The sequence below is a fragment of the Carya illinoinensis genome, chromosome 10 (genome assembly GCF_018687715.1).
Source record: "Carya illinoinensis cultivar Pawnee chromosome 10, C.illinoinensisPawnee_v1, whole genome shotgun sequence".
NCBI classification, from domain to species: domain Eukaryota; kingdom Viridiplantae; phylum Streptophyta; class Magnoliopsida; order Fagales; family Juglandaceae; genus Carya; species Carya illinoinensis.
The window spans coordinates 3,821,773-3,843,208 of NC_056761.1; the positions used below are offsets into that span (position 1 = coordinate 3,821,773).

The following is a 21,436-nucleotide window of genomic DNA, read 5'->3' on the forward strand; positions in this document are numbered from 1 at the left end:
CCAAGTGAATTCCAACCGATCCGAGTGATGGAGTTATATTTTTGTGGAGTTGAAAATCCATGAGATGTAATACCTTGAAATTAGATTCCTAGATTAATTAAATTTCCAAGCCAAATGCAGCATCAGTGCACTGCGAAGCTTAGACTAGAGTGGTACTCAAAAACAAATCGGACTACTCCAAAAAAAAGAAAAAGAATAAACATCTAAGATAAAAACTACACAAATCGGAAAGCTATAAGCTCACATATAGAGAGAGAGAGAGAGAGAGAGAGAGAGAGAGTAACCTTGGTGAATCCGAGCGAGAGTTAGAGAGAGAGAGAGAGCGTGATAGATAAAGTCAGAGAAACTGACCGGCGAAGACGAGAAGACGGACGACGGCGAGACGACAGCGTCGGTGGCATCGTTTGGAAATCCCGGGAGAATGTTAAATCCCTAGAGAGACAGAGAGAGAGGGAGGGAGAGAGACGAAGGGGCGAGAGTGACGGAAAGGGCGAAGAAGTAATAAGGTTATTTAGAAGAGTTAATACGGCGACTAGAAGTCGCGGTAATAAGTCATTTAAATGGGCCAATGAAATTGTGGCAAACCTTTCTCGCCGTAACAAGTTATTAACACAACGTAAGATTACGGAATGGATGTATTTTTGGCAAGATTATTTCCAGCGACCAAAACTCGCGGGAAAAAGTGTTTAATACCGGCTCCTTTCCCAGTTAGCCACAAGATTTCGACTAAAATGAAGATGTTATCTATTTCCGGCTATATTTGTCTTGTAGGAAATAAAAATAGCCCAATCTACTAATTTTTTTTGTAGTGTTAGATTGCCGCTTTAAAAAAGGGCGAGAATGTCTTGACCTCATCAAACTTCCTATGCATGACACAAATATAAAATATGTGGACATGCATCTGGTCTAAACTTGTATCTAAAAAATGATCAAGAACTCCACAACTAATTATTAAAGCAGCATATCTAATTTTTTGTAGTTTTAGAGTGTGTAAATTCTGCATACTCCCTTTAAAAAATTGGATGAATATTGAAATTAATGAAAAAATCACTTTTCTAATAGTGTAATCCAATTTTTTTTTAAAGAAATACATAAAACTTACATATCTTAAAACTATATTTATCATCACTCTTTTACAAAGCAGCAGCCTGGGGCCTGTAGTGATGTTACCGCAACATTCATCTTCAGATATTCAGTAGCCCATGCACAGGCATGGCCAGTACACATCATAGAGCCTTCGTCCTGCAAACGAGAGTTAAATGTCATATACATCAGGAGATGCAGGGGATAGAGGCCTATGTATAAATGTCTCCAGTAACCTAAAGGAATTTCTTTTGTTTGTTTTTCTAAAAGTCATTAATTACCTAAACAAGTGAAGTATGTTAGTAAGCTGGAGAATGTTTCGTACAACCTCAACAAAGTTCTATTTCCAAGTCTTTCTAAATTTTTTCCCTAAGCTTAGTAATCAGCTAAACATGCATTGGGCATTCTTTTTTGTCAGATAAAACAATGGAATCAAATGCACACAGTTCCCCGATGCAACAAGTTAACTATATTTCATGAATTTTCACATATATATAGCAATATTGTAATGTATGAAATAATCTAGAAATATTTGGAAATATTTAATTAAAAGGAGTACTGCCAATTGAAACCTGTTCATGAGAGCTTAATTACCCGCAGTAGTACACTTCTATGAATAAAGTTGTCAATGCATTGATGAGTACTGTACCTATCATGGCTTTATCCGTCAAGCAAGATAGGTATCAAATTCACTTTAATATGATGGAAGCATTTTTCCTTTAAACTTTCTTGGTCCGAAATAGGCTCATTGTATGAAGATAAGTTAAATACGCAGTAATTACAATATTCCTGGTATCCGTCAAGGCAGGTGTGGACACGCATGAATAATTAGGCAGGCAATTGTGTCTAAGGCAACATATTTTGTGAGCCATGATACATATTCATTCACCCATTATTTAAAAGCAATTAGTTTAGTGTATGCTTCAAACGATTAGAATTTCATACATGATACACGGAAGTACGTTGGGGTCTTTATTAACATAACAAGTTTGGTATTAAAACTTTGAGGAAAGAAAAAAGAGTCGGGCAATTAAAAAGTACTCCAGGGTGAGAAAGTTTGTGCCATTATTCCATTGTACGTACAAATATTTTAAAATCAAGATTTCCTTTATATACATCCTGATAAAGGAATTGATTCAGATGTTATATATGCCAATCGTTCATAAGACAATAGATGTTAAATTATAGCAATTTAATCATTCTTTTAGCTAGGGCTCAACTTTTACGTTACGTGGAAGTACTACTTTAATTTGAAGATTTTTGAAATATTATATATATATGAACTCATGAGATTTTACATTGCATATTTAAGATCCTTTATATATAGGTCCCGTTTGATAGTGAAAGTGTTTCATCTTATTTCTTTTCATTATTACAATTTTTTTAAATTTTCACACAAAATATAATAAATAATTCTATTTTTTAAAATCTCAAAAGAATAATAATATTAAAAAATAATATTATAATAATATTTTATTCAACTTTCATTTAAAACTATCTCATCTCATCTTATCTTATCCAAATCAAAATAAGAATCATTTCTAAATATGACAATGAAATATTACTATAACAGAAAAATAATAATTTAAATTGATAATTTGGAGGGAAAAACAGCTTATTTCAGGGTTAAAACGGTGACCAACAATTGTAATGTGACCACTAATTGTAGTGTGGTCACACATTAAAAAGAACTTTCTTAATTGGAGTTATATGCACAATCCAGATATCCGTATTAAAGTTATGGTCAAAATATTGACCCATATACAATATTTCCCTAATCCGAGCAATCTCCACAGTTTTCTTCTATTTTTACATTGATAAGCCTTGTCAAGGATGTCCAACACTATTAACGTGTAATCTACTAATACAAAATAATCAGACCTGAATCTCTCTACATCAAGAATAAATAATTAAATAAGATAAAATATAGAGCCAAGATTCTAATTTAAGATTTTTTTATAGCATATAAATTATTATTTGTCTAAAAAAATTAAATTTTAATTTAATTTAAAAAATGATATATTAAAACACAAACGGCGCATAGGAAACAGTGTTTCAATTTGATATTCAAACTTCTAGACTTCTTTCACAAAGTATGCGCGATTGATCCATCTCCCAAATTGATTCGGCCCAATAATTATGGCCATTGGGTGGATGAATTTGACGTAGACTTGCTTGATTGTCTTGAGCCCTAGCCCTGCAACCCGACCCACCCAAACTGGATTTCGGCCCAACAACAGGACGTGTCGACCCGACCCCGGGTCAAAATATTTTTCTTTTTGGGAGTTTGAGGATGTTCCACAACTCTGACATGAACAGATACCTATAAAAAAGGAAGTTACAACCTGGCCACTAAACCTGAGCAATTTCTTTATTACAACAGTGTAGTCAAACCACATCGAAAAGCCTCAAGTAGGCCTGGGCTCCAACTCCGACGGAGTCGGAATCGAGATTTCCGACCTCCGACTCCGACTGGAGTCGGAACCGGAAGGTCACTCCGACTCCGACTCCGTTTAGGAGTCGAAGTTCCGATAGGTTTCGATCGGAATCGGGCTCCGACCTCCGCCCGATTCCGATTCCGAAATCTAAAAAAAATGATATATATATAATACATATTACATTTTTAAGAAACTCTTATACAATTGTCCAAAAAATTGATAATAGTTTAAACACATCTTCCAATACCAAAATAAAAACATCTTCCAATACATATTCCAATACAGAGGTGCTGCAAAACATCTTCCAATACATCGTGGTTTGTCGTTGGTGATACCTGAAATTAAAATAAAAAGTCACAATCAATAAAAAGAAAAAAAAATGATTCAGAAAAAAAAATGATTCAGAAAGAAATGATTATAATTTCTAACCAATATTTTTTAATCCCGAGTTTATCAACTTAGGCACACTCCACAATTATATCTATGAAATCATAAAAAGTATAAGGTTAATAGATTTATGAAATCATAAAAAGAATTAAATAAATCAATTAAAATACTCAAATAAAGTTACCCGATTCAAGCTGATAGCTATCAGGATCAAAACCAATGGTATCTAGTCCAATGGGCGTATCACTTAACCAATTCTGTGTGCAAACGAGGGCCTCCACAGTTGACGGTGACAATGAACTCCAGTAAGAATCCAATACTCGACCTCCAGTACTAAATGCTGACTCAGAGACAACCATAGTGATTGGAATGGCCATCACATCTTGGGCAATACGAGAAAGGATCTGATACTTGGTGGAATTAACCTTCCACCAAGTTAAAAGCTGAAATGACTCGCTAGGTGCCTCGACCTCTTCCATAAAATACTGTTCAATCTCAGAAGTACACTGCATAATATTCCTCCTTGCAACGAGCTGATGATACTGATTCACAATATTATAACCTCGACGAGGTGGATTTAATGAGTCATCTGAACTACGGTCATCGAATAGAGGTGTCGGCCTCAAGTGTGAGGTGTCCGTTGTGGATGAAGGCTGACCACTATTATTGTAGTGAGAATATAAGTCATCAAGATCCCTTTTAAGCCATGTAATAAACCATACAGCCTTCACTGCCCCCATTGTGGAATTTGCCCAAAATTCTATCAAGGCCAACTTATATCGGGGGTCAAGGATTACAGCCACAAAAAGTAATCTATTTATTTTCTCAACATCCCCCCAATATTTATCATATTTGGCCTGCATCCTCATAGCCATACCAGATAATAATCCGCATGAACCCGTACAATCTTCTTGTAAGTGGTAGTGAAGCTCTGAGAGCTCGCTGAAGAATAAGTTTGCAATTGTATATGCGGATCCAGATATCCGCACAGTCATATCATAAAAAACTTGTAAAAATCTCACAAAGTGCCCCACACTAGTCCAATCATGTGTGTCTGGCGCACCAAGCCCCTTTCCTGCAAGCTCCAGCAAAGCATACTTAAGTGCCCCATCCTCGACCTCCATCCGCTCGAATGCTCTTTGGTACTTTTGTGCCACATCCAACATAAGGTATGTTGAGTTCCATCGAGTCGGAACATCCAAACACAATGTCTTAGAACATGAAATTCCAAGCCGGCTTGCTATTGCCTTGAACTTAGCAAGCCTTTGAGGGGAAGCCCTCACATACCGCACAATGTTGCAGACTCTGGTAATGGAATCATCAACCTCTTTTAACCCCTCGCTGACAATCAGGTTGAAGATATGAGCACAACATCGAACATGAATAAATTCGTGGTTGCGGATGACATCAGCTTTCATACTCGTATTCCTCTTGAACCATTCAATTGCGGTGTCATTGGCACTGGCATTGTCAACTGCAATACATAGAACCTTTTGAATTCCCCAGTCCTTTAAACAATCATCCATCAGTGCCCCAATTGATGCTCCCTTATGATCAATAATCTCTTTGAACCCAATAATCCGTTTTCTCAAATTCCATTCACTATCAATGTAGTGTGCTGTGATACACATGTAGAAAATGTTCTATATAGAAGTCCATGTGTCAGTCGTAAATGACACTCTCTGGTTAGTGGTAGTGAACATCTTCTTCATCTCCGCCTTCTCTTTTGCATGCTTCTTCATACAATCCCGCATCACCGTATACCGTGATGGCAATGGAAATCGTGGCTCAATAGTCTTGACAAACTTTCGGAAGTCTCTTTTATCGACTGTGGTAAAAGGCATCTCATCTTCAATTATCATCTCTGCAAGCATATCCCTCACCAATTTCTCACTGTATTGAGGGATGATCATTTTCTTAATCTGTGTACCATCAGTGGCCGTAGAAGCTTCGTAACTGAGCTTGGTCTGATCATTGATTGCCTCTCCCTTCGACATTTTATATCGTTGACAACCCCCAAGATAGGCTATTAAGACAACAGTGCCTTGCCTCTTTGAATGACATCCACATAGTGCCCCACAGTGGTGGCATCTCGCCTGTGGGTTCTCACGATTACCAGGGATCTTGGTGAAATGCTCCCAGGTCCAAGACCTTTTTGACCTATTTCATGGCTGAGATGGAGCTGCAAATAGAGGTGGTAGATCCCCAATACCCATCTCCTCATCCTCATTAAACTCATCCTCATCTTCTATGTCTACTGGCATGGGGGATCGGCTACTTGCACAAGATGTAGCTGCTTTAGAAGTGGGTCTAGATCTCGGCCTCGGTGACGGGATTGTGTCACTTAGATTCCCTTTTGACCTTCCACTAGGTGAAGCTTCCATATCTATCAAAAATAAAATAAAATAAAATAAACAGTTAATATAAATAGAAAAATAAAAAACTTGAGTATGTAAGAGCTAACAAGGTAATGGTTGGCAATGTTTTCTTGGAATATAGTCTCATGATTAATGTTATAACTGCCTTAGAATTAAAATAGTCTCATGATTAATGTTATAACTGACCGACTATATACAGCTGTTTTCTTCTTTGTAGCACTTGGAGCTATCACAGAAGCATATCATGGATGGTGTGAGATGTTACAGAAGCTAGGCTACATAAAATGTTAATATATATATATATATATATAATAGAAACCAGGGGAAGCAACTACTGATCACCAGCATGCATGGCTGCCCACGTTACTCCCTTTAATTAACCTATTAATGCTAGAACCAAATTAGGAATAAATTCTTGCTCGATCTCATGTATATGCTATATATATGTGTGTGTGTAATATGTCAAATAGTTGGAGGGAGAATCGGTTAATTTAATAGATCCCCAAAAAGAAAGGCATGCATTGGAATTAAAAAATCAGAAAGTTCCAACTCAAAGGAAGGTCAAGGCCCAATCAAACCTACCCCCATCAAGCTCAGCAATGCAAAAATAAATAACATGAAGCCACTCTTCTTTATAGAAGCCCAACCAAGTGCACCTATAGACATCTACACGCCATTAAGTCCAAGCAATAGCAATAGACAAGTAGAGTTATGGTTTGAATTCGGTACATCTATTTTAATATTATGTGATATAAATAAATATATTTTATTATTTATTTTTTATCTTAGCATATACCGCATATGGTGATAATATTGTCTTTATCATATGGTGATAAAAATTGGGCAAAATGATTAAATGAATATTTCAGTGCAAAAAAAAAAAAAAAACCATATGGTAGATATCACTTCACTATCAGAAGGTTACTTATTTTGAATCAACAAATCAGCCAATGCTTTAGCCTTTAATAGTCCGGTTCTAAAAATAAAAGAGAATTTACTTATCAAAAAAAAAACAAAAGGGAAATAATTCACAACTATAACTTCACTATCCCAATAAGACTACTTTATTTGTTACCATCCGGTCCATCCTCTGTATTGTTTCATTGGAATGAGATATTTGGATGTTCTGACTTCAAACTCAGTATCCAGGAATATCATATATCCTAATATTTTCTTTAGTTGCCATTAAATTAAACATATATCAGATTACATATATACCTTTTTTTATTGCCATTTTATTCTTTTCTAAAATATGAAGTTGGGTATCAAAAGAAAGCTTTAAAAAAAGGAGGAGAAAAGCATAATAATTTCAAGAAGAGACATGAAGATTAATTCCGCCAAACACAATCCACGGTTAGTTTTTGCATTGACCATTAGGCGTATAGGCCATGCGAGTTAATTCTTCCATTAGGGCGTTGCAATTGATATCAGTGACAAGTTTTAGATTTTGCAGGCTTTAATATGTGGGTTTGATGAAATCTGAGATTAATTTACATTATGCAAATTTTAAGAAATATATTTTATGACGTTTGAGATTTTAGATTCTACGGACTTTATGATTAAGATTTTGAAATCTGAGAGTTTTAGATTTTGCAGAATTTATTAATTGAGAGTACTTTACTGAATGATTTTTAAGAAAGATAAGGTTTTAAATTCTATAGAGTTTAATATATAGGTTTGATCAAATATGAGGTTTTAGATTATGCGCACTTTAAGAAATGATTTTTATGACATTTGAGGTTTCAAATTCTGCAAACCTTAATATATGGGTTTGATAAAATCAAAGGTTTTAGATTATACGAACTTTAAGAACTAAGTTTAAAGACATTTGAGGTTTCATATGCTACAAACTTTAAGGATTGAGTTTTTCAAATATGAGGTTTTAGATTTTGCAGACTTTATGAATTGAGTATTTGAAATCTTCTAAGGTTTTACATTCTGTCGACGTTGAGAAATAATTTTTATGACATTTGAGGTTTAAATTCTGCAGACTTCATGGAATGAGTTTTAATAAACCTGAGGTTTTAGATTTGATAGACTTTAACATATGAGTTGATCAATATGAGGTTTCATCTTTATACTTGAATTGAGAATGCAGCGTATGATAGTTGACATAAAGCATGTTGTTATGTTTTCGTAAAGGATTAGTAGATATGCAAACCATAAGATCAAAGTAGCAGAGAACTCGTACTTTGGGAATGTTAGGGTTGACGAAATAATTCAGGATTAAAATGGTATAAAGGCTCCACTGTTGGGATCCCCCAACCAAGATTTTCATAAAGAGTTCACAAACAAAGTGTTCTTTTCAAATGCTTGGAAAATGTTCCAACCCCATTCTTGATATGTCTTGTTCCCAATTGGCAAGTGGGTCGCGCCAAGTCACAAGGTGGACTTTGGTTTTCAAGACCTTGGTTACAGTGGTTCTAAATTCACATGATACTAACAATAGACATGGAGTCCTCCGTGGACAATGCATCTTCCAGACTTCCAATACCAAAAATTTTCCACCTCTCAATCCACACCTCAAACCACTCTCCAATACTCTTAATACACATAGGGCAAATTTTGAAATCTTCATACAATAGATCCCTCATGTAGCATAAGCATGGTGATAAAAAAAGCATGGGATACCGATACTCATTGGACTAAAAGCCTAAAACACCCTCTTATAACTACGTACCTATCTTCTGGGGCAAGGCTATCCAGTTGCCGCCACTGCACTGAGGAGTGAATCGAGTGACTAGGTGAGGCGTGGCGCCGTGGGGCGTGGGCAGCGGCACAGTGATTCTGTGAACATGGCGGCGTGGGCACTGGCAGTGGTTGAGTCGGTGAGCAACGGGCGACGAAATGAAGAAGAATGGAGAAGAAGAAAGGGGCCAGCCGGTGGCTGAGTCGGTGAGCAAGGGATCGGATTCACGAGTCGGGACAAACGAAATGAAGAATCGAAGAAGAAAGGGGGATTAGCCGATTAGGTATAAAAGATCAAAGCAAACGACGTCGTTCCTGTGGTAAGGAATGTCGTCGTTTAAGTTAAGGGGGGGGGGGGGAACAAAGATTCAAAACGACATCGTTTTGAATCTTTGTTTTTATTTTTTTAAAAGTCAGAGTTCAGAGTCGGAATTCGGAGCCAATGCTGACTCCGACTCTGACTTCGACCCCATTTTCGGAGTGCCTCCGATTCCAACTCCGTATTCCGAAACTTCCAACTCCGATGGAGTCGAAGTCGGAATGGAATTCGGTCGGAGTCGGAATTTTCAGAAATTTGCACACCCCTAGCCTCAAGTAACCAACAAGGTCAAGGACCCTTCTAGTGCCAGCTCCCGTTAGACTTCGGAATTTTTTTTTTTTCATATCTTTTTTAATACTTTTAAACATTTAAAAAAATTAAAAAATTCATAATAATATTAAACAAAATTTTCTTAATCCTTAAGGGAAAAAAAAAAATCACTAGGAGCTACAGCTCCTAGCAGGGGATCTAGCATTTCCCAACCAACAATACTTGTTAATTTTTTTTTTTTTTAATTTTCATTTATCAACATAATCCGGAGGGCCTATTTAAACCGAAAGTTCAAAAAGGGTAAAGCTTATAGGAGAGGTTCTTGGCTAATTAAAGGGAATAAAAGAGTCCAAAGTGAATCGAAATTATACATGTACCACGCTATCTTTCATGGAAGGATAGAGACCTCATGCAGTTGCATGATCATTCAAAGTATTGAGTGATGATTCACACCGATAAATTTTGAATAAGGTAAGTATTGTGCATTAGTTTATATATATCAGGAAACCCTTGATAGTAAGTGATCGAACTCTCTTTTTGATTTCTGAATTTTTTTATGACATTTTCTGACTTAGGCATCGGAGTTTTTCCAAGTGGATCACATCGAAGCCTCTTAACAGTACGTGAACGAACGGTTGCAAAAGGGAAGTGGGACACATCCTTAACATTGGTGTCGTTTGTGGAATTTATAATTATTCAATGTGGTTCTCACAAGCCAACTGTAACACGTTCTGTAGCAAGTTGAGCGATGGATACATTGCCGCCATCTATGGAGGTACGATTAGCACTAGAGAAGGAGAGACTGAGGAAGGTGTTGGAAGCCATGGAAACCTTGCAGAAAGAAAATGACGACCTGTGATGGAAGAATGCTAAATCTGGTGATACCGCTATGCCTACTCACAGTGAGCTGGGCGAGGGGGAGGCACACTGCAATATTGAGGCAAATATGGGGCGAACAAAGAAGGAAATGATGCATGACGAATTGAAGGAACTGGCAAGAAAGTACCAGATAGATCTGCCATATAGCGCAAGGATTATGGTCATGCCGCTCCCGTCAAAATTCAAAGTTCCCTAAATAGACATGTATGATGAATCCAAAGATCCAGTAGATCATTTGGAAAACTTTAAAACCTACATCACGCTCCACGGTTTTTCGGGTGAGATTGCATTCCAAGCTTTCCCTTTGACCTTGAAGGAGACAGCAAGGGGATGATTTGAGACCCTTAGGCCAAAGTCGATAGATAGCTTCGAAGAATTGGCAAATCAGTTCCTAACCCAGTTTATGCCTAGTAGGAGGCGTTGGCACCCAGCCGCTTACCTACTAATAGTCAAGAAAAAAGAGGATGAGAACCTGAAGGCTTACCTTACCCACTTCAACAAAGAACGGTTGACAATGGATGACCAGGATGAAAAAATTACTCTGGTCGCCCTTCTGAGATGAGTATGGCCATACAGTCCCTTTATGGCGGAGCTAGCCCCAAAATACTCCTTTCACCCTCAAGGAATTCATGGATAGGGCCGATGATTTTGTTAATGTAGAGGATACGCTGCAAGCTTTGGTGGATCCTTGTAAGAAGGATAAGAAAATCGAGCGAAGGAGCATGCAGGTTGACAGGAAGGCCAAGGCTAGTAGGTAAGAAAGAGTACGGGAAAAGCGGCCAGATCACAATCCTAGACTAGTACATAGTAATTTAAATATACGAGAAGAAGAGAATGAGAGGGAAGACTGCCGCCCTCTCAAGACAGTCAATCGCGACTGCAAGTATCATCAGACAAGTTCACATTGGATTGAAGACTGTATGACCATGAAGAAGAGAGTAGCTGAACTAGCAGGAATAGGCGAATTGGAATGAATGGTGGTAGAAAGGTCAAAGCCAAGAAGGTGTCAGGAATCTAGGCAAGAGACTAGACGAAGCAGTAGTCCCAAACGAAGGCACCAAGCTGGTAACTGCCAGAACGAGGGAGATAGGGCACCCCCAAGAGGTGACAGGAACAGGGTGCCTATAGGGGAAATAAGGACCATAGTGAGAGGTTTTGCTAGGGGTGGTGTTTCCACATCCAGTCAGATGGTGTATGCACGAAAGACGAGATATGAAGAAGTATTTGTAGTAGACAGAGCTCTTAAGGAACAAAAACTTAACAATGATCGGATGGTAATATCTTTCGGAGAGGCAGATAGAGAAAGAGTACTGTACCCACACGATGATGATTTGGTGATCACCCTTATGATAGCCAACTATACGACCAGGCAGGTGCTAGTGGATAATGGAAGTTCAGTTGATATACTATTTTGGGAGGTGTTTATCAAGATGGGCATCGATGTTAGCAAGTTAAGGCTCTCCCCAGCACCATTAAAGTGTTTCTCGGGAGACACCATCCAGCCCGTAAGAGTTATCACCCTCCCAGTGACCACCAAGACTAGAACACAGACGGCGACCACCATGACCAATTTCTTGGTGGTAAAAGCTCCATTTTCTTACAATGCCATATTGGGAAGACCAAGACTCAACTATCTTGGGGCATTGATGTCCACATACCACCTTAAGATGAAGTTCCCTACCGATAGCGGGGTAGGGGAATCACGGGACAAACAAGCTCTAGCTCAAGAGTGCTATGGGCAAGAGCTAAGAAAGGTTTGAAATGAAATATGTGTTGTAACAGAGTAAAATAAGGCATCTGCACCACCCTTTGCACCACCGTTGGAGGTGACTTTAGAAAAAGATGTGGAGGTCAGGTACAATCAAAGTCAGCAACATGATGAAGTCAATGAACCATTAGAGCTTGTGACGTTATATGTGGACCACCCAGGAACTACCACACACATTGGGACACAAGTCCCACCGGTGGCCAAGAAGTAGTTGTTGATAGAATTCATGGATGTCTTTGCATGGAGCCACGAAGAAATGCCTGGTATAGACAATGATGTCATTGAACACTGCTTGGACATGGACCCTATGCACAAGGCAGTTTTCCAGAAAGAAGATTGTTTAGTACGGAGAAGTATGCCGCCATTAGCGAGGAGGTAGAAAGATTGCATGCAGCTGGTTTTATTAGGGAAGCCCACTATCCAGAATGGCTGTCCAACGTGGTTTTGGTGAAAAATGTGAATAGAAAATGGAGGATATGCGTGGACTTCACATATCTGAATAAAGCTTGCCCAAATGACAGCTTCCCATTACCATGCATCGACGTTATCGTGGATGCAACTGCAGGACATCGTATGTTCAGCTTCATGGATGCATACTCGGGTTACAACCAAATATGGATGCACGCAGCAGATGAGGAAAAAACCTCGTTCATAATAGACCAATGATTGTATTGCTACTAGGTCATGCCCTTCGAGTTGAAGAATGCAGGGGAAACCTACCAGAGGTTGGTAAATCAGATGTTTAAGGAACAAATCGGGAAGTCCATGGAGGTTTACATAGAAGACTTGTTGATAAAAAGCAAAGAGCCCGCCCTCCGCCCTACACCTTGATGATTTGCGAACAACATTCGGGATCTTACGCCACTATAAAATGAGGTTGAACCCAACAAAGTGTGCCTTTGGAGTCTAGTCAGGAAGTTCTTAGGTTTCATTGTGTCTGAGAGAGAAATTGAAGCCTCCCCAGAAAAAATAGAAGCCATACTCAACATGAAGCTGCTGAGAAGTCTAAATGAAACTCAACGACTGAAGGGTAGAGTGGCCACCTGGGAAGATTCATAGCCAAGTCAACAAACAAGTGCCTCCCTTTTTTCCAAGTACTATGGAAAGGGCATCCCTAGAACAAAGAGTGTGATGTGGCATTCAAGAAGTTGTAGCAGTACCTGGCTAGTCTGCCCCTCCTGAAGCGGCCAGAGAAATGTGATGTGCTCAGTGCATATCTAGCAGTATCCTCACACACCGTGTCCACCATCCTGGTAAAAGAAGAAGGGATTGCACAACATCACGTGTACTACATAAGTCGGGCTCTTAAAGGAGCAGAAGTAAGATACTCTCGGAAGGAAATGCTAGCCTTTGCCTTGGTAATGGCGGCTAGAAAGCTCAGCCTATACTCCCAAGCCCACACAATAAGGGTGCTTACAGAAGCTCCGTTAGCAAAAACCCTGAGGAAGCCAGACAGTACAAGAAGACTAATAGGATGGGAAATCGAGTTGAGTGAGTTTGATCTAGAGTTTGAACCAAGAAGAGCAGTTAAAGGTCAAGCACTGGCAGACTTTGTGGCGGAGTTCTTGGATTTCCCCCACGAAGACACGGTAGCCCCATTGGGAAAGCCGTGGGAGCATTACATTTTCAAAGTGACATTATCTCCCAAAAGATTGTGAATTTCACGACATGAAAATACCGGTTAGATTTCATCATGCATCCTTTAAGTTCATTACATTTTCAAAGAATTAGAGATTTTCAAGCATCTTATTTTTGGAACATGAATGTCGAAAACAATATTAGATTCTTTAAAAAAAAGTCCTCATTTGGGTAAATTACTTAGTCGATTTAGCTAAATCTCAAGTACCGTTATTCTAAAATATTTCGCTAATAGGCCGAATTTTGTCCAAAAAGCATTTATTATAATTGCTTGAAAACTCAAATATTTATCATTTTGACATTGATATTTACCAAACATAATTGAATAATTTGAAATTTGAAAGAAACAAAATGTTGGTGCGGCAAAATAAATGATCATTAATTACATTAATTACTAGCAATGGTTGGAATTTCACGAAACATACATGATACGTTACCCTAAAAACTCTACACCACTTTGATCCTTAAAACCTATACATACATATATACACATATATATTAAGTTTGCAGCACTTAAGTCATGTTTATATGATTTTGTCTGAAACAAATTGTGTAGCCACAAAATGTCCGGTTATTAAAGGTAGTTCGGGACAAAATTGTCTACTAATCTTGTCTGGTTAAAAAAGAGCTAATATGCAAGACTTGATTAAAAAGAAATATATGAAATTAAATTCTGTTAAAAATCATATTATGTCAGTACGTTGGCATTCTTCATTGCCTTGCAAGAAAAAGAACTAATACATCAATATTGGTACACTGGAGAGAGAGAGGTGTCCATTCTAAAATACTATTGAGTTTTTGTGACAGTTTAAAATTGTGACAGTCAAGAAATCATTACTAAAAGTGGACGAGAAATAGTTATACATTTGAACTATGATAATGTTTTATTCAAACGTAACACATACGATATCATTTTGGAATGGTTACATGCGAACATATAAAATTTGACATTCGAACGTTTTATGTAAGTTCGAACGTAAAGCCCACGTACTTGCGAACATCTAAGTTATTCGTTCTAATGTTTGGATGATAATCATTAACGTTCGAATGTTAAATGTTTTAAAATTAAAATGGAATTTCAAATTAAAAAAATTGGTGGTGGAAAAATAAAAACATTAGATATATTAAATGATATTGTTCATTTCGTTACATAAAATATAAAAGAAAATGCAAAATATGAATAAAAAATTTATTCATTACATAAATCACACTAGATAATTTGAATTTTTTGACTCATTATTCATTTAGAAATGGAGTTTTTTTTTTTTCATTACTTAAAGTTTAAAATTAAAAATAAATGTTCAAATTAAAAAAGATTGACAATTGAAATACAAAAATACTAGATATATTAAATGATATTGTTCATTACATAAAGTAAAAGAAAAATAGCAAAATATAAATAAAGTGCAAAAAAACTCAGAAATCATGGTTTACAAAAGTATGAAATTTGTCAGTCAATCTGTTGACATTTTTGTTTAGGATTTCTAAACAATGGCCAACCTTGATGGCATTCTACTGTACTGACGCGATTTGTCGGTCGATATGTCGTTCAAACGTATATACCCAAACATTTGAACTCATTCTATTACAATTGAATTTTAATTTTTTACGTTCAAACAATTACCCAATAATGTGCGAAAGAAACATTCAAACGTCAAATTATAAACGTTCAAATGTGTGTATGTTCAAACCTAAAAACAAAACGTTCGAATGAAAAATATCGAACATCAGATATTTATCGTTCGAATACTAATTGGTCTAGTAAACGTTTGAACATATTTTCTGTGGCAGAATTTGACTATCACAAAAAACTTCACATTGCATCTCACAGCAAACTTCCAATAGTCACAAACAAACTTTTTATGATGGTTGTATAGTAAACCGACACAAAATACATTATGTGATGCTTTTTTATGTCAGTTTGGGTGACGGCTCCAAACTGTCACCAAAAGGTTTCTATGATGATTGGCTAACTAGTTTTTGTGACGGGTTTCATCTGTTACAAAACATGAAATATGTTATAGTGATATATGGTTACACGATTAAATTACAATTAAATAGTAATATTAAATTAAAAAAAATAGTTTTACAACATCTCTAAATAAATAAATAAGAATAAAACAGAATAAAGGGTAGGAGACATACTAATTAAAACATTTGTCATATTTTCAACTTAAATATTTACAATATTCCCTATAAAGGACGCCACTGTGGCACATGACCCAGCTTTCATAATATCTCACACACATTTTATCACATTTATAAGATTATTAAACATATACTATTAAATCTAATCCACTCCCAATTATTTAAGACTGACTTCACATGATACCAAAGTTACAGATTTCAGAAGTAATAATTTAAGTAAAATGAAACGACAATTAGCTGAGGACCAATGAATGCATGCGAGTCCATGGGTAGTACCATATATTGTCGAGCATGCAGAACCTTTGATTCATACCCTACTTTTCCTTCTTACATTCATCACCTTTGATTGCGTAGAATGCCTGTACCGCAGATAGACCAAGTCTTAATATGGCAGCAATAAAAGCCAGGATCGTCTAGGGGCTTCTGAAATGTTCATGTATGGCTTGAGCTATCCAGGTCTCGCACCGATTTCGATAGTGCCTGATCTGAATCTTGTTTTTGACATCGCCATATGCTTCGGAGTCTGGCACCAAGTCCATGCCTATCTTGTAGAAGAGTTGAGCCACTTGTTCATCACTGTCGTGCAGGTTGTGGAGTATGCCCGCATTCCTTAGCTCCTTCACGTCCCAAGATTATTGATGAGTGAATCCAGGAAGGCTAAGTATGAGGTGATCTCGTAGTCATTGTCAAAATCCGAACACATCTCGTAGGCTATCAAGTTGAAAAACTTGGGCCCCGTTGAGTCATCAATTGTTAATAAGCTACCATGACATTGTCACTAATTAGTCTTCTCGGAATAAAATTAAGCACTTTGACAATGTGATATATGTGAGATAGAAACTTTTTCATCCTAATTGCTAGAGCATTAGATACTATTTTGTAATCACATTACAAATACTTATAGGTCTAAACTCACTAGCGCATATAGGATTTTTTTATTTTGGGAACCAAAGCAATATATGTAAAATTCCCTCCTCTCCCCCCCCCCCAAAAAAAAAGAAAATTTAAAGTAGCAGAACATACACCCTCTCCAACAATATGCCAATATGACTTATAGAAACATGCACTAAATGGACCTGGAGACTTAAGTGGTGCCATTTGGTGTAATGCCTCTTGAATCTCTGCCACTATGAATGGTTGTTGTAGCTCATTATTCATCTCAAGTGTAGTTCGAGCCCTAATATCTTTAATACAATCTTCCACTACAGTTGATGAAGGGTTAATAGAAGTGAAAAGTTTACTATAAAACTGTTGAAACACCCTCTCAATCTCTAGGGGTGATAATATGTTACACGACCTATTAACCCAACACGAACACGACACGATAATAGCAGGTTAGGGTTTAGTTTTAACTGGTTCAGGTCAAAATGGGTTGACCTGTTAAGACACGTTTGCTTAACGGGTTGATAATAGGTCAACCTGTTATGACATGTTACGAAAATTAAAATTAAAATTAAATCCTTATACTTAAAATTAAAATTATTAGAATTTTAATTTCAATATTTTTATTGTTTGGATTGTAAATTTGGACTTGTAGTTAGTTTTATAATTTTTATAAATATTGTGATTTTAACATTTAGATAAAATTATGCTAAATTTAATCAGATCAAACGGGTTAATTTCAAGCTTATTCAACCTATTTATATAAACAGTTTGAAACGAGTTGTATTGTATCGCGTTAACCTATTTTGTAATATTCACTAATGGTTCAAAATGGGTTGACACGACTCGTTATGTTAATGGGTCGTGTTATGGTTTGGAATTTTGACACGATAAGTTTAACGGGTCGGTTTAAGGTTGACCTATATAGTATAATATACATGTTTTGACATGAAATGAACACGACCCGTTAACACGATTTGACATCCCTATCAATCTCCCAAGATTATGTTACCACTCTGCCTTGGGGATCTTTGATTGATTTTATCCAATTCTTCTTCTTTCTTTGAGTTGCACATACATGAAAAATTTTTGTGTTCTTATCACCTAAGTGATCATACCAGTTCCTTTTAGACCCTTTTTTCAAATTTCACATCTTCTTGCTCTAACATGAAACCAAAATCCTCATACAATTCCACTTCAGTCGTCTTTTATTTTACGTGGAAGTACTTTAATTTGACGAGGCCAATAAATGATTTCGCCCTTAATTTGTTAAAGCGATTTTACATTGAATATATAATATATAGGCGAAAGAGTCTTTAATTATTTGGACAATTGTGGTAAAGCTCAATTATAGTTTTTAAATTCAAGGATACGTTGCATGAAATTATTCAGTTTTATATTTAAATTTGTCTTCTTATTATTTATCTTACCATCAATCAGTAGTACCACGGAGGACTAAAAACAATCGCCTCTCGATAGATTATTCAAAAAAAAAACTCAGTTATAACACTTGATAAAAAACATAGCGACGGAAAAAAGTTTAGGAGACTTCACATTATTATTCAAATGAAACATTATTATCAATGTGGCCGGAGCTTGTGAAATTACAATTTATTTTAAAAGTTGAACGGATAAAAAAATCACTAACGACAAATGAGATTTAATTAAATGAAATAAGTAAAATATTTAATTAAATATGATAAATTGCAGAGTTAAGATTCTAATTCATCCTTCTTATACAGCATAATTATGATCAATTTTTCCAAATTTTTTTTAAAAAAAATGATGTCTGTAAATCGGTGCATAGGAAACAGAGTTTCAACTTGAAATTCAAACTTCTAGACCTTTTTCGCAAAGTAGTTGATCCTGTTAACATGATCCTGATCCCAGATCATATGCTGACCACTCATCACCCTCAAAATAAATCAGAATCATAATTATTTCGTCTCAAACACATTACACCAAAACCAAAACAAACAGATCAATACCATATATATATATATATATAACATGGTCTTACGAGGAATGACCTTATGTGAAATCATGACAGACAAGTACAGAACTCCTATGGTTCTTTTATTAATCGGAAACAACCACGCGCCCGACGCAAAGAAGCCATTTCCTTTAGATAAGAAGATATTGTTGCAAAAGAAAACCACGAACAAATTAATTATCATTACCTTCGATCGATCATCCCTTTCGTAAGTTTTGATTGAATTTCTCGCAGAACTTATCTCAGGGGCCGGGGGGAGAAAACACTGTGTACCAAGTCTGAGTGGCACTCAGAAAAAGCGCGAGTAATGCGCCAAGAAAAGCAAGCACCGTCCAGGGGCTGCTGAAATGGTTGTGGAAGAATTCGGCCACCCATGTCACCCATTTTTTGTCGTAGTATTCCTGAATCTGAGTCCTGACTTGCTTATACTCGTCGAGGTCAGGCACCAAGTCGGTGCCTATCTCGTTGAAGAGTTTAGCCACTTCGTCGTCGCTGCCGAGCAGGTTGTAGAGTATGCTCGCATTCCTTAGCTCCTTCACGTCCCCAGGTTTATCGATGAGTGACTCCAGGAAGGCTACGTATGAGGTGATCCCGTAGTCATTGTCAAAATCCGAACACATCTCGTAGGCTATCAAGTTGAAAAACTTGGGCGCCGTTGAGTCATCAACTGTTATTAGAGGCAGTCGGAGGTATCCCGGGTATAAGAGGAATCTATCGAAACTTATCCTTGTCAACGGGCTAGTTTCAGCCGGCTTCACATATATTCCTGCTGCTCTGAGTTCCTGCACGTTGCGATACGACTGGCGGCGCTCCTGTTTGCTGCCGCTTTTGCATGGGATCAGATTGGCAAGACGATTTATGAAAGAATTGATCAATCCATTCGACCTGCCTTTGTTTTCCGTAGTAGTACTTTTGCCTACGAGTTTTGTCCGGAGGAGATCGAGAAGATGGATCGGCGTTCCATTGGTTTCTCCATCTTTGCCAACGCCTTGTACCCTTTCATGCACCATTTTCCTCATGAAAGTTTCGATTGATTCCTTCCATTTTTCTTTCTTTCCGCTGTAATCCATTAAATCCAAGAGGAGTTGATAAGGAAGTTGGTTCTCCAACAAGAACAAATCCTGTTGCGCAAAGGCCACCTGGTCGTTTTTTATCTTTAACTCTTTGATCAACTCTTGATGAGCTAGACAGTGTATGGATTGCAACACTGCACACCCGTCCACAAACAGCATCCAGGCGAGGGTCTCATCATCATACTTCTCGGTCACCTTCTCATCGAAGTAATGCCTCAGTTGCTTGATTTTCACCGCAATTTTCTCTAGCAAAAATTCACCCGACTTGCCACTTTCCTCGACGAATATGCTTGCCATTCCAAGCTTGAAGTCCTCTGCTGCCTGGCATTCCTTCTTCCCATGATGGATAGGACCGAGTGATACCACCCTTGGCTCAAAGTACTTTTTGAAATTTTTGTGTCCACGCAGCAAGGCCGGAACCTCTTGTATTTTTGGCGTAGTCTTCGCAGCTGAACTTCGCTTAACATTGGCCCCTGCTTCCTTCAGTTTCTCAAGATTTTCTTTCCTCATCTTAGACGTGGAACTCGCTTCCTCTTCGATATCAATGCTCTTTCTCCGTCTGCTTGTTTCACCAGCTTCTTCTCTGACAAGACTAACCTTCCTGGAGAGTAACTCCTCCATGGATATGACATGCTCTGTTCCGGCCATCGCAAGAGTGTACGCGCCAAAACAAGTTCAGTAGTGTTATGAAAGCATTAACGTTCTTGTAATAGGATCACCTGATCAGATAAGTGGCTCCCGGCATTTATAAATGTCCTAATAAATTTATGAGGCAAAGTGTCGTAATGCTCACTTTATATATTATATCTATACGTCTCTCGCTCCAAACTTTATTATTCAAAGTTAAAAAAATGTAAGACTCACTTTACTTTATGTATCTAGACGTCTCTCGCTCCAAACTTTATTATTCAGACTTTAAAAAATCTAACTTCCGTGTAGTATACTCCATAGTACGTACATTGGTATTACTAGCTAGGCAAGCTTGGAAACTTTAGCCAGAGGAATTTTGTATTTCAGAACTCTACAGGAATCAAACCGAACTCGCTTTTGTAAATCAGTAACTTGTTTTACACTACCAGTTTATGAAGAATTGGCTGTACAAAGTGGAGGAACCGAACTAATCTTCTAAAGCAAGGAGGCTTGGTTTTTAATGTACAAATTCGAAGTTGTACTTAAAACCGGCCTTCCAATAAGCTATCTCTTCACCCTCCTCCTCCGTGCATCTTTATGCAGCAAGCACGCTTGGTACATGTTTTCTTTTTTCAATAAAGGAGAAAACAAGTTCCACGAGGAGTCTTGCTTGGTACATGATGTTTGCATTAACACCTTCTAGTTATGATTCTATCCATCGTAGATCATCCTCCGTCAAGCCCGGTTTCAGATATATTAGCGCATATATAGTATTGTCAATCGATTATGAAGTGGGAAACTCCATTAATGTACAAATATACTTCACCAAGGTTTCTTTTTCGAGGAAAAGATAAAAAGATAC

General features: G+C 37.3%; 1 protein-coding gene across 1 annotated transcript; it reads right to left on the reverse strand.

The window, feature by feature from the left end:
* Positions 1-18,807: 18,807 nt before the first annotated feature.
* On the reverse strand, positions 18,808-20,705 carry LOC122278816 (UPF0481 protein At3g47200-like). Its single transcript, XM_043089019.1, has one exon. The coding sequence runs from the start codon at positions 20,590-20,592 to the stop codon at positions 19,114-19,116; it is 1,479 nt and encodes a 492-aa protein (XP_042944953.1). The 5' UTR covers positions 20,593-20,705; the 3' UTR covers positions 18,808-19,113.
* Positions 20,706-21,436: the final 731 nt, after the last annotated feature.

What these genes read in the sequence shown, in the direction of transcription:
- LOC122278816 (XM_043089019.1), bottom strand. Translation starts at nt 20,592, where the DNA reads ATGGCCGGAACAGAGCATGTCATATCCATGGAGGAGTTACTCTCCAGG.